The sequence below is a fragment of the Hemiscyllium ocellatum genome, chromosome 26 (genome assembly GCF_020745735.1).
Source record: "Hemiscyllium ocellatum isolate sHemOce1 chromosome 26, sHemOce1.pat.X.cur, whole genome shotgun sequence".
Lineage (NCBI taxonomy): Eukaryota > Metazoa > Chordata > Chondrichthyes > Orectolobiformes > Hemiscylliidae > Hemiscyllium > Hemiscyllium ocellatum.
In genome coordinates this window covers 54837257-54852273 of record NC_083426.1, presented here as the reverse complement: position 1 = coordinate 54852273, position 15017 = coordinate 54837257, and the positions used below count along the sequence as shown (strand labels likewise).

The following is a 15017-nucleotide window of genomic DNA, read 5'->3' as shown; positions in this document are numbered from 1 at the left end:
CTCAAACTATCAATTGCAACAGGAGAAAGTGAGGACTGCAGATATAGAACATAGAACATAGAAAGATACAGCGCAGTACAGGCCCTTCGGCCCTCGATGTTGCGCCGACCGAATCCTACCTAACCTACGCTAGCCCAATAACTTCCAAATGCCTATCCAATGCCCGCTTAAATGACCATAAAGAAGGAGAGTTCACCACTGCTACTGGCAGGGCATTCCATGAACTCACAACCCGCTGTGTAAAGAATCTACCCCTAACATCTGTCCTATACCTACCACCCCTTAATTTAAAGCTGTGTCCCCTAGTAACACCTGACTCCATTAGCGGTAAAAGGTTCTCAGTGTCGACCCTATCTAAACCCCTAATCATCTTATACACCTCTATCAAATCTCCCCTAAACCTTCTCTTCTCCAATGAGAACAGCCCCAAGTGCCTCAGCCTTTCCTCATAAGATTTTCCTACCATTCCAGGCAACATCCAGATGCTGGAGATCAGACTGAAAATGTGTTGCTGAAGAAGGGTTCATGCCCAAAACATCGATTCTCCTGCTCCTTGGATGCTGCCTGACCTGCTGCGCTTTTCCAGCAACACACTTTCAGCTATCAATTGCAACCCCAAGTTAGAGAGTGACTCATGACCCTGTCCATAAAAACCAACCCTGAACCCAGATATATACAGAACCCTGATTCTGTATGCCTACTAACCAACCACTGACCAAGGCACATACTGACTCAAACAACAAATGGAAACTAACCTGACCCCGGCATCGCACCAATTATGACTCCTAACCTCAGACATACATTAAATATTGGCCTCTGAGCCTAGCAATACTTACAGCTCCAAGTAAACACTGAGATTCATGCACCACTCCACAACATCCAAGAAACCCCACCAGCATCATCAAAGCCCCAGTGGCAATCAGTGTGTAGACTCCTAAAAAACGAGAAAGCAGAATGAGTGAGTGAGCAGTTGGTAGAGATGGAGCAGGAGTCAAGGCGGGTCTGGGAGAGAGGGAAAGAGGAAGGAACTTAGAAAGGACAAGCCCAGGAGGATGATGGACAAAGGAAGAGAACAAGAGGGATGGTGGGAGAAAGGGTTGGCGAAGGAAAGAAATAGAAGGTCATGCAGAACAGAGTGAGGAAAGAGAGACACACAAAAAAACTGGTGGGGGGGGTGGGTTGAAATGGGGAGAGAACTACAGCAAGAGATTTAGAGGAAGATATGGAGTGAGACAGGAAGGGAGGAGAGGAGGAAAAGCAAAAGGACCAGAATAGGAGGGAGAAAGAGACAGAAGAGAGAAAAAATTAGGCTGAGAGGGAGGGAGAGGGGCTGAACGGTGAGGGACAGCTGGAGAGAGCAAGGCAAGGAGGGAGAGAGTCAGGGACAGTGTGAGAAAGGATGGAGGCTGGGCTGGGTGAATATCTGTGTGAGAAAGAGGAAGGAAGGGAGACAGGCAGCATGGAGGGAGGTGGAGGGCCAGGCTGGGTGGAGGTAAGAGGAAGGAAGGAGCAGAGAGGGTCACTGTGAAGAGGAATGGAGGGCCAGGCTGGGCAGAAGAGTATGAGAGAAAGGGAGGAGGGGAGAGGGACAGTGTGGAGAGAGGTGGATGACCAGGCTGGGTGGGGGTGAGAAAGAGGGAGGAGGGGAGAGGGGAAGTATGGAAAGGGGTGGAGGCTTTGTCAGGAAACCACTCCATGTTTGACCTTTAATGGCTTCTGCTCAGAAACACAAACAACTATGTCAGACATCACATGTTCAAGAAAGGGAATAGGGAAACCCCTGGGAATTACGGACCAGTCAGTATTACATCTGTGGTAAGCAGTATACTGGAAAGGATTCCGAGAGAGATAGGATTTATGACTATTTGGAAAAAACATAGTTTAATTAAAATAGTCAGCATGGTTTTGTGAGGAGTAGGTCATGCCTCACAAGCCTTATTGAGTTTGTTAAGGACATGATGAGACAAGTTGATGAAGGTCGAGCATTGGATGTGGCGTATATGGATTTCAATAAAGCATTTGATAAGGTACCCCATGGTAGCCTCATTCAGAAAGTTAGAAGATATGGGATACGGGAAAATGTGGCTTTCTGGATACAGAATTGGCTGACTGAAAGAAGACAGCGAGTGGTAGTGGATGGAAAGTATTCCGCCTGGGCATTGGTGACCATGGTGTCCCGCAGGGATCTGTTCTTGGGTCTCTGCTCTTTGTAGTTTTTATAAATGACTTGGATGAAGAAGTGGAAGGGTGGATTAGTAAGTTTGCCAATGACACAAAGGTCAGTGGTGTTGTAGATAGTGTCGAGGGCTGTTGCAGGCTACAACAAGCCATTGACAGGATACAGAGGTGGGCTGAGAAGTGACAGATGAGATTCAACCTGGATAAATGTGATGTGATTCATTTTGGAAGGTTGAATTTGAATGCTGAATACAGGGTTAAAGACAGGATTCTTGGCAGTGTGGAGGAACAGTGGGATCTTTATGTCCATGTACGTAGATCCCTCAAAGTTGCCATCCAAGTTGATCGGGTTATTAAGAAGGTGTATGGTGTTTTGGCTTTCATTAACAGGGGGGTCAAGTTTAAGAATCACAAAGTTTTGCTACAGCTCTATAAAACCCTGGTTAGACCACACTGGGAATATTGCGTCCAGTTTTGGTTGCCTCATGACAGGGAGGATGTAGATGCTTTAGAGAGAGTGCAGAGGAGATTTATCAGGATGCTGCCTGGATTGGAGGGTGTGTCTTATGAAGAGAGGTTGAGTGAGCTCAAGCTTTTCACACTAGAGAGAAGGAGGAAGAGAGGTGTCTTGATGAAGTTATACAAGGTAATGAGAGGCCTAGATAGAGGAGATAGCCAGAGACATTTCCTTGGGGCAGAAGTGGCTGCCACGAGGGGTCAGAATTTTAAAGTGATTGGAGGAAGGTTTAGGGGAGATGTCAGAGGTAGCTTCTTTATGCAGAGAGTGGTGGGTGCATGGAATGCACTGCCAGTGATGGTAGTAGAGTCAGAGACATTAGGGACATTTAAATGACTGCTGGATAAGCACATAGACTGCAGTAAGTTGAGGGGTGTGTAGGTTAGGTTGATCTTATATTAAGAAAAATGTTCAGCACAACATCACAGGCTGAAGGGCTTATACTGTGCTGTACTGTTCTATGTTCTATGACTGTGACAGGTCACGGTGTGCTATGTACAAATGCATATCTTCAAATAGACCACTGTCTGTAAAAAAATTGTATGTCCTGTGATTTGCAATGACATGCTACCTGGTCTATATATGGTCCAGAAAGAAAATTATACCTCATGAAAAATATCTGTGTTCATTGTAATCAATCCCATTTTAATTTGTCTCCGCACACTCATTGCGTAAGATTAAGGTCAGGGTTAAGATATCCAGGTACTTTGAGGGTGCACATGTAAATTATTGTTGGTAATTTCCTTGGTATCTGCTCATTTCTGCAGTAGATATAAGCCTAAATTGTCCAGCCTTTCATCATCAGACAACCTTTGACTAATGTTGCCAGACTTGCAAAGCCTACATTGAACTGCCTCCGATGCTATTACATGCGTCCTTAAATAAATGAACAGTGAACTTGTGTAGATGCCAACAGACTGCTAGGTTGTTGAGAAAACCAACATTCATTCCACTGTTTTCATATCTGTTGGTTTCCGCATGTCTGTTATCAACCTCACTTTACTAGGATCCAGGTAAAGTCCTTTCATCTTCAAGGTAAAAACAATGACTGCAGATGCTGGAAACCAGATTCTGGATTAGTGGGGCTGGAAGAGCACAGCAGTTCAGGCAGCATCCTGATCCTTTCATCTTCAGTACATGGCCTATAGACTTGACTTTAGTCATCTTCAATTGCATCCACTCTGGGAAGAGCAACTACAGTTTTTATGAAACCTTGCTTTCTGTATTTATCCTTCATATTCAGGGTAGTATTAACTTAGCAAGATGTAGCAACATCTCCTCAATGGTTGGCATGAGGTAGTGAGAACTCTTCAAAGTTTTATTGCTCTCCTTTATATCAATGGATATCCTCAGCTTTCCAGGGTGCCTCACTGCTACCATGCTGCTAATGCAGTCTGTCAAACTTGTCTCTGTGCTGATTACTCCCTTCATGACTGGCTTCTCTAGCCGGTCTATCAAGCTGGCTAAGAACCACTTCAGCAGATGTTGCATTGGTCTCCCACTCTCATCTACTTTGAGATGATATTCACAGGAGGATATCCAAAACCTGTGAAAATATCTTTGTACTTTTTTATCCAGTAATTCACGGTCTGTTGCCCTGTGAAATACTACAAATCTCTTCTGGTACATGTAAGGTTACCAGTCGCACTTTGGACTTGTTTAAACGGAGATGATTGGCTCAGGCTTAATGTCTATTATTTAGAATTACAGATTTTCTCTCTTCCCATTGCTCCCAGCTTCATACCTCCTCTTGGTTGAGTGTTTTTCAATTATAAAAGTCTCAACTTTAACTTTGATGGCTTCATTTTTTGGGAATCATCTTCCACCACTTTTCACAGGTCTGCAAAGCTCCTGACATTGCATGAAGCACCAGTATCCACCTGGCATTTTATATTTACTTGATATTCTTCTTCTGTAGCCATCAGTGCCAGTCTATTCAACAGTTTAGAGTGAGGTGGAATCATTGTCAGGTATCTCTCCTGCAACCATCTTATCTTTCCAAGCCCAACATATTCGACCTCTCCTCGTGAGACAATCTCTTCATACCCAGAAGCAACCAAATGAACCTTCTCTGAGCTGCCTCCAGTCTATCTTTCTTTCAAAACCAAAACTGTTCACAGTATTTCAGTTGTGTTCTGACTGGCACCTTGTCTAGTTTTACTAAACTTTTCCTAGTTTTACACTCTATTCTCTTTGAAATGATTGCCAACATTTGATTTGCCATCCATATTACCCACTGAACTTGGATGCTAGTTTATTTTTGTAATCATGGACAAGGATTCCAAATCCCTCTGTTCTGAAGCTTTCTGCAGTCTCCTTCTGTTTAAATAATATTCAGCTCCTCCCAAAATGCAAAACCTCCTATTTCCCCACATTACATACCATTTTCCAAGCTTTATTCCACTCATTTAATCTGTCTGTATTAGTCTGCAGACTCTTTGTGTCAACCTCACCACTTCCCTTCCTATCCATTTTTGGGTCATCTACAAACGTGGCAATAGTACATTCACTTCCATCATCGAAGTCATTCATATATATTATAAGTAACTGTGACCCCAGTCCCTATGGTACTCCAATTAGTTGCAGATTGTCATCCTGGAATGTTCCCTTTATCCCCAACTCATTGTCTTCCATTAGTTAGCCAAATCTCTATCTAAGCTATTACAGCAAACTTTGTTTTAGCTGGCACCTTATGAACAGATGCTTGCAGCAAAAAATATATACATCAAATACCTCACCTCTACTATATTATCACAATCTCTGCAATGTTCAAGAAGTTAGTTGATGTTGGGAATGAGAAGGCTGTCTTCCGCTAAGTTTTATTTAAGGCAAAGCTGTATTATTATTCAAGTGATTTGTGTTGTAAAGTATAAAAGAGATGTGTATCGCCTCTGCATTACATTTCTATTACTTAATGTATGTTTTACTTTGAATATGGGGATCTCTTGATCAACCGGCACACTTCTGGTCCTAAAGGTATTAGTTAATAAACAGTTTGCTGTATCTCTAATACCATGGCTTCCTATCTCTTAGGTAATGAAGGTCTTGATTGAACACCTTATTCAAACACATTACATCCACTGCTTCACCCATATGTATCCTGCTTGCTACCTTTGGGAAGAATTGTAATAAACTTGTCAAATAAGATTTACCCTTTATGAAGCCATATTGACTCTGCTTGACAACATTATGTATTTCTAAATACATTAGTATGACATCCTTTGGAATGGACTCTAACATTTTCCCCAATGACAAATGTTAAACTAATTGGCCTGTAGTCACCAGTTGCTCATTTCCCTTTTCAAATAAATGCATTATACTGGCAGTTTTCCAAATCTTCTAGGACTTTTCTGGACTCTAAGGGTTCCTAAAAGATTACTATCAGTGCATCTACTTTCTTTGTAACTACTTACACTACTATCTGAGGGCATAACCCATTAGTTCCAGGGGCTTATTTGCCTTTAGACCCATTAGTTTTCAGAGTATTTTTTTCTCTAATGACAGTTATTGTATTTATTCCTCTGCGCACACTATTGCCCCCACCCCCACCATTTTGCCCCATGATTTTTTTTGAGTTCTATTTGTGCCGTCTATCATGTTGACCAAAACAATGTATTTACTCAGCTCCTCTGCCGTTTACTGATTCGCTATTATTTCTCCAGCCCTGTCTTTGAGTGGGCCTATGTACACATTGACCTTTTTTTTCACATTAGATTAGATTAGATTCCCTTCAGTGTGGAAACAGGCCCTTCAGCTCAACAAGTCCACACTGACCCTCTGAAGAGTAATCCACTCAGACCCATTTCCCAGCATCTAATGCACCTCACATTATGGGCAATTTAACGTGGCCAATACACCTAACCTGCACATCTTTGGACTGTGGGAGGAAACCGGAGCACCTGGAGGAAACCCACGCAGACGCAGGGAGAATGTGCAAACTCCACACAGATAGTCAGCTAAGACTGGAATTGGACCTCGGACCCTGGTGCTGTGAGGCAGCTGTGCTAACCACTCAGCCACCATGCCACATATTTAAAGATGCTCTTACTGCCCATTTTTATATTACTTTCTAGTTTACCCTCAGTTTTATTTCTCCCTTTTCCTTTTGATCATTTTTGTTGGTATTTAAAACTTTTCCCAGTCCTCAACTTTACCATGAATCTTTGTCATGTTGTATGTTATTTTTCTTCCAATTTGAAAGAAACATTAACTTGCCTCGTTAACCATGTTCTGTTCATTCCCTCCCTAGAATCCACCTTCCTCACTGGCATGTGTCTGTCCTGGGAGACATAAACTATTTTATTAAATGTCTGTCATGTTTCCTCTTTGCTTCTAAACCCCTTTCCCAATCCACTCCAGCCAGTTCTGCCCTCATTTCTATGTAATTGCCCTTGTTTAAGATTAGCTTGGTTTTTTGCAGCCCAGATATCCCCCTCTGAAGTTGAATACTAAAGCCTGTCATATTATGGTCACTGTTCCCTAGGGGATCTTTTACTCAGAGATCATTTACTAAAACTACTTCATTACACATCACTACATCCAAGCTGACCTGCTCACTCTTTTTTGCAACAAAACGAAAAGAGGGCATAAATTTAAAGTCATGTTGCAAGGTAACGTAATAAAAAACTGATATATAGAAACATAGAAAATAGAAGCAAGAGTAGGTCATTCATCCTTTCAAGCCTGCTCTGTCATTCAGTAGGATTATTCAATTTAATAGCCCATTCCTCCTTTTCCCCCGTACCTTTTGATCCCTGTAGCCCAAAGTGTTATATCCAGAGGGCAAACGTTCCACTGGTCGGAGTCATATCTGGCACATAGGAAGATGGTATTGGTTGTTGAAGGTCAGTCATCTCAGCTCCAGAACATCTCTGCAAGAGTTCCTCAGGTTAATGTCCTAGGCCCAACCATCATGAAAATTAGAGAGCATAGGTTTAAGGTGAGAGGGGAAAGATTTAAGAAGGGCCTGTGGGTCAACTTCTTCACAGAGAGAGTGCTGCATATGTGGAATGGGCTGCCAGAGAAAGTGGTTGAGGCAGGTATAATAGCAACATTTAAAAAACATTTGGATAGGTACATGAATGAGAAAGATTTAGAGGGATACGGATGAAATGCAGGCAATTGGAACTAACTGAGTGGAACTAACTATGATCAGTACAGACAGTTTGGGCTGAAGGGCCTGATTCGATGCTGTATTACTCTATGACCGGTGTCTTGTGACCATCGTCAGTCTCTGTTCTGACTGGGAACAAATGCATCTATCACCAGTCTCTGTGGGAGTTTCAATGGACAGTTTGGTCACAGATAGGGAGTGACTGCCTGTTGCCACTGTCATGTTTCATTGACTGCTTACAATCTTTGCAATGACATGTTCCACTCTTCAGTTATTTCCGATCACTGTACTGTCATTGTATTGGAACAAGAAATGATTTGCTCTACATCCTGGGAATTCCTGAGCTCATTGTCAATCCCTGTTCTGATAGGAAATTACTAACTGGCAGTTTCTGTATTTACTCAGAGCTATGACCTACAATGTCAGTCACACTAAAAACAAGCAAGAACTGTGACAAAAACAGAAATTGCTAGAAAAGCTCAAGAGGCCTGGCAGTACATGCGGAGAGAAGTCAGACCTAATATTTCAGGTCGAATGACCTGAAACGTTAACTCTGATTTCTTTCCTCAGATGCTGCCAGGCCTGCTGAGTTTTTCCAGCAATTTCTATTTTTGTCACTGATTTACAGCATATGCAGTTCTTTTGGTTTTTACTTTTTATGACAGACCCTGCTACTCACAGTATTGCTCCAGATTTCCTGGAACTGCTGTTATTCTCTGCGCAGCAGCACAATATTCTAAGTAAAGTCAGAATGCATTTGGCCTGAGCCTTACCAAATGATTGGTAGTCAGACCCCACCCTGTTACTGTGGTTACCGCCACTCACTGTTCTGACTGGGCGTTCCTGGGATGGTTGCCAGACTGAACACATGCTGCCTGTTGCGGTTTTTGCACTGACAAAGATTGACTGTAATTATGGTCATTCTCTGCCGTCACTCTGACCACTGTCAGTTCAGGATCAGCACTTGATGTTTGCAAAGGGTTAACCAACCCTGCTGATTCCTTGCAATCCAATCTGGAACTCCATCCTAATAGGCACAACCTGCTCCCAGTCAGGAATCCGCCACTTCCTGCACATAGACTATTTATAGAGAAAAATGCAGAAAACCAGGCAAACATCACCCCACCCCCATACACCATCCTTCACTCAGCTACCAACCCACCATGGCTCAGCTCAGTACAGCCTTAATCAAAACACAGAAGCACACTGCAGATTCAGTTCAAACTGAAAGGAGGTCAGAGATAAATAAAAGAGGGCAACAGAAAGACAGATGAAGCTTGGGCAACATGATATAGAGACATGGACAGGAGAAGACAGACAGTAAGGCAGACATAGAAGCTGAAGAACGACACAGGGAGACGGGAATTGGAGAAAGACACAAAAACAAAGTTAGAAGACATTGATATTCAGACAGAGATAGAAAGAGAGAGACAAAGAGGTGAAGAATTAATTGAGAGATAGTGACAGAGAAAAAGTGATACAAAAGTTAAATAGAGAAACAGAGTGAATGAACGCAGCTAAAAGAAAAGGCAGAATCTAGAGCTAGGGGGTCACTGTTTCAAAATAAGGGGTCACCCATTTGAACCAGAGGTGAGGAGAATTTATTTCTGTCAGATTGTGGTAGGTTTTTCGATCTCATCTCAAAAAGATGGTGGAATATAAGTTCTGGAATATATCTGAGGTAGATTCTTGTTAAGCAAGGAGGTGAAAAGTTATCGGGCATAGGCAGGAATGTGGATTTGAGTTTACAAACAGATCAGCCAATAACTTATTGATTTGTGGGGCAGGTTCAAGGGAGTACTCCAGCTCCTAAGAGAATCCTAGAGAAATAGAGAAAGAGGGGCAGATTCCAAAAATAACATGGAAACAAACAGAGACTCACTAAAAGAGGGAGATACCCACAAAGAGGGAATCAGAAATGGAGTAATACCCACTGAGTGAGAATCAGGGAAAGTGACACCCACAGAGAGAGTCACACAGGGAAGGTGACATCCACATAAACAGACAAATAGAGAGAGAGTGACAAACATACACAGGGAATCAGAGGGAGAGTGACACATGCTCACAGACACAGAATCAGAGAGAGTGACACTGATACACACACAGACACAGAATCAGACAGTGCCTCCTCCCGCTGACACACACACACACACGATCCGAGAGAGACAGTGATACACAGTGGGAATCAGAGAGTCACACACACGTACACAGGATCAGAGAGAATGATACACATACAGAGGGTATCAGCGAGAGGGACACTGTTTCACTGATTCCCTCTGTATGTGTGTCAATCGTGTGTGTGTGTGTGTGTGTGTGTGTGTGTGTGTGTGTGTGTGTGTGTGTGTGTGTCTCTCTCTCTATCTCTCTTTGTGGGAATTACAGAGACACACACACACACACACCAACCTCCCACCCCCCCCACCCAACTCCCCTCCTATTCCCACCCCACCCCAATAACTGTTCCTGAAAATCTGGGACTAAAAAAGAAATCCCTGCTGATCTCAGTGACGCTGCTGTCGCCACAGTCCTCAACAAAAGGAGACAAAGAGAGCTGTGAGAGCTACCCGGGAATCTCCCTGCTCTCCATCACCAGGAAGATCATTGCCCAAATAACATTTGTGCCGCTAAGATTCTTGTCTCATCCTTCCAAATCTTTGATATGAGTCCAAACTTGGACAACATATAGACAACACCTCAAGGCTGAAATGAAGCACCATCAATACTTTTTGAGATGGATGCTCCTCATCAATTGGAAGGACAGGTGTACTGACATCAGCTTTTGTGAAGCACCAGCAATGAGGCCATGATCATCCAAAACAAACTCCGCTTAGCTGCCATCTGAGTTCCAACTGCCAAAGCAAACATTCCTCACCCAGCTCAAGGAAGGCACTCAAATGAGAGGAGGACAGAGGAAATGGTTCAAAGACCCCATGAAGGCTTCTCTCAAGTAATGCAACACAGACATCAACTCTTTCAGAAGAAGCCAACTTAGAGGAAGCTCCTGGATGAAGGGACACAATTCTTTGATTAAACCTGTCAACAAAAGGAAATACGGCAAAGGAACTGGTGAAAGGAATGCCAATGATCTCGAGATTAAAAACCAGTTCCACCTCTTGAAAACACCTGCAAAATGTGCAGTGGAATCAAACTCAGAAAAGACCCGCAGGACCCATGACCAGAGAGACAGCATTTCCAAGGTGACCACTCCATACTTGCTAGACAGTGATTGCTGACAATGGTTAGGATCTGTAATGCAGAAGCTGGAAGTGATTTGATTTGATTTATTATTGTCACCGGTACTGAGATGCAGTGAAAAGTATTGTTTTGTGTGTTCACCAGACAAATCACACCTTACATAAGCACATCAGGATAACAGAACAGAACACAGAATATAGTGTTATAGCTACAGAGAAGGTACAAAGAATGATCAACTCTAATATAGGAGAGGTCCATTCCTAAGTCTGATAACAGTAGGGAAGAAGCTGTTATTTAATTTTTTGGAGATATTTTCAACATTTTGTATCTTCTGCCCACTGGAAGAGGGTGGAAGAGAGTATAATTGGGCTGATCATGTTGGCTGCTTTCCAAAGGCAGCAGGAAGTGCAGATGGAGGAAATGGAGGAGGTTAAGAAATTGGAGCAGGAGTAAACCATTCAGACCTTCAAACTTGCTCCATCAGTCAATGAAGTAATGGCTGATCTGATATGGATCTGAAATGGTCTTTCCTGCCTGTCTACCTCAGCCTCCACAGCACAGTGGTGGAAAATCCCCACAATTCAGGACTTCAAAAAATCCTTACCTCTGTCCACTAGTTCTGAACTCCCTCCAAGGGGCCTTTCATCAATACTCCAGAGAATCTTACATGTTTCTATAAAATCACCTCTGATTCCTCAAAACCCAGAGACCAATTTACACAATCTCTCTTCATGAGCAAACTCTTCATCTCTGGAATTAACCAAGTGAACCGTCTGTGAGCCACTTCCAATGCAACCACTTCTTCAACTGGGAGTGCAAACTGTGCTTCAGTATTCTTGATGTAACTTCACCAACACCTTGAAGAGGAATAGCAAGATTTCCCTCTATTCTACTTACCTTCCGCCCAACTTGTTAATTGTGATTCATGAATATAGGAGTTGGGAGGTCATGTTGCGACTGTACAGGACATTGGTTAGGCCACTGTCTGGTCTCCCTGCTATAGGAAGGATGTTGTTGAAACTTGTTCAGATAACATTTACAAGGATGTTGCCAGGTTTGGGGGGTTTGAGCTATAGGGAGAGGCTGAACAGGCTGGGGCTGTTTTTCCTGGAGCATCAGAGACTGAGGGGTGAGCTTATAGAGGTTTATTAAATCACGAGGAGCATGGATAGGGTAAATAGACAAAGTCTTTTCCCTGGGGTGGGGTGAGTCCAAAATTCGAGAGGATATATTTAAAGTGAGAGGGAAAGATTTAAAAGGGCCCTAAGGGGCAACTTTTTCATACAGAGGGTGGTGTGTGTATGGAATGAGCTGCCAGAGGAAGTGGTGCAGATTGATACAATTACAACATTTAAATGGCATCTGGATGGCTATATGAATAGAAAGGGTTGAGAAGGATATGGGCCATATGCCGGCAAATGGGACTAGATTTAGGTTGTGGTTCTGTTCTCCAAGCTGGGAATTTGTGTTGCAGACATTTCGTCCCCTGTCTAGGTGACATCCTCAGTGCTTGGGAGCCTCCTGTGAAGCGCTTCTGTGATGTTTCCTCCGGCATTTATAGTGGTTTGTCTCTGCCGCTTCCGGTTGTCAGTTCCAGCTGTCCGCTGCAGAGGCCGGTATATTGGGTCCAGGTCGATGTGTTTGTTGATAGAATCTATGGATGAGTGCCATGCCTTTAGGAATTCCCTGGCTGTTCTCTGTTTGGCTTGCCCTATAATAGTGGTGTTGTCCCAGTCGAATTCACGTTGCTTGTCATTGTAGTCATTGCTGGACTAGATTTATTTCGGATAGCTGGTCGACATGGATGAGTTGGACTGAAAGGTCTGTTTCCATGATGTTCATCTTTATGACTTTATGTACAAGGACACCCAGAGCCCTCTAGACCACAGCACTCTCCAATTTCTCTTCTATTAATGTGCTGCTTTCCCAGTCTACATACCAAACCTTACCATTTACAGATTATACTCCTGCCAATTTTTTCACCTGCGCACAACACAGCTATCATCCTTTGTTAACACTGTCCTGCTTTCCTAACTCTCTCTAGTTATTTCCTTTATTTCCACAGTCTGTAATGGGTAGCACCTCAGCCTATACACCAAACTCCAACTTCAGCTCAATTGTCAAAATGTAGAATCACATCAAACCTCCAGAAATGAAAGCTGCTGTATGGAGCAGTACACTTATCGCCACAGCTCTCTTCACCCATCTTGTTACTCCCTTTCTACTGCCCTCCAGCTGGATCATGCTTCGTGTCTCTGATTGCTTTATATAATGAGCAGAGTTTACAAATTGTCCAGAATGGTGTTGATACAACAATATCTGCCCACCCACCCCCCACAAAACCACACTTGACTTACCAATGTAGAAAGACGTGGGGCAATGGTCGCCACTGAATATGGTGGTGGTCTCAGAGTCAAAGCGAAGCCACAAGCCAAGCGAAAGGACTGCAGTTCCAGACAGCTGGCAATAAAAGACCATTCACAATTAATGAAGACCAACAAGACTAAACAGGAGTAAATTAATGTATAGCAACAGTAAGAGGGATTGACAGCAAAGGGAAGTGACAGTAATGAGGAGGTAGTGTAATGGAGAGGGTAATAGGGAGTAGGAAGTGAGAGTAATGAGGAGGGAGTGTAACGAGGGTTGGAGTAACTGGGAAGGAGATTAATGAGGAGTAATAGCAATGAAGAATGAGAGTCACAGCCACCGTGCCACCCTAAATCCTTATTTCAAGGGGATTGGGGTATAATGGGAGGGAGGTCTAACAGGAACTGTATAAGGTGTTGGTAACATCAGAACTGGAGTACTGTCAGCAGTTTTGGCCCCCTTATTTAAGGAAAGATACAATTTCATTGGAAGCAGTTTTTAGAAGGTTCACGTTATGATCTCTAGTATGGAGGGGTTATCTTATGAGCAAAGGCTAAACTCTACTCATTGAAATTTAGAAGAATGAAAGGTGATCTCATTGCCACATATCAGATTTTGAAGGGGCATCTTTTTAAATGCTGAGAGAATGCTTCCCCCATGGGAGAGTCTAGGACCAGAGGGCATAGTCTCAGAATAAAGGGGCAGCAACTTAGGACTGAGATGAGGAGAAATTTCTTCTCTCAGAGGGTTGAGAGGCTTTGGAGCCGCTTGTCACAAAAGGTAGATGGGAGCTGGGCGCAGCAGACCCATCATGGGTTGTGAAATATTTGTTGATCGTGATGCTAAAATCTGGATCACATTGTGGGGAAGGAGACTCTATGTGATGTATGAGACAATGACAAGATGCAGGTCTCCAGTGGCACTAGGGACTGACTTCGAGATGGTGTTCAGGTTGGGGTGTAGCCGAGGACAGGTAACCTGTGCGACCTGGAGGTTATGTTACGAGTAGGTTGAGAGAATGGGTTGTAAATGAAGAAGTGTCTCCCATGCCAGCCCAGTGCAGTGGGCAGTGTGGCTTTGTGGCTGCTGTGCCCTGAGTTTGTTTGAGATGGGCACTGGCAGATTGCCAATGCTTGTCCAGATGAATAGCTGCTTTTCACTGATGGCCTGGGTACAAGGGAGGCTGGTCTTTCAGTAGATATCTGTTGCGATGCAAGTTGTTCTGGCAATGGCATGTGGTAAGGTGAGACCAGAAGTGGATGTGAGGGATATTTTAGTGGTAGAGCAGGTAGTTAATGAGGCCAGTTTGGTAAGATATGGCAAGAAAATCTGTCAGGCCTTGGGGCAAGAATCCGTCCAAAAAAAATGCAATTTGACAGTCAAAAAAAAAATTCAGCTTTGGGTTCTGCCAAGGCCATTCAGCTACCACCCAAATTACAGCCTTGGTTCAGACATGGACAAAGAGCTGAATTCCACATGTGAGGCCAGAGTGACAGCCCTTGACATCAAGGCAGCAACAGACCAAGCACAGTTTCAAGGAGCCCTAGCCTAGCAAAACTAGGGTCAACAGAAATAATGGATAAATGCACTGTTGATTGGTGTCAGACTGGCACATAGGAAGATGGTTGTGTTTGTTGGCTGTCAGTC

The 15017-nt window shown here is 43.4% G+C and overlaps 1 protein-coding gene across 1 annotated transcript in view; it reads right to left on the bottom strand.

Moving 5' to 3' along the window:
- Positions 1 to 15017, bottom strand: part of LOC132828253 (CD9 antigen-like) — a 133634-nt gene that overhangs the window by 45332 nt on the left and 73285 nt on the right. Inside the window, exons 2-3 of the mRNA XM_060845225.1 lie at positions 13361 to 13463; positions 837 to 934 (exon numbers count right to left, since the gene is read on the bottom strand). Coding sequence (XP_060701208.1) covers positions 837 to 934; positions 13361 to 13463 — 201 coding nt within the window. The remainder of the gene's footprint in view (positions 1 to 836; positions 935 to 13360; positions 13464 to 15017) is intronic.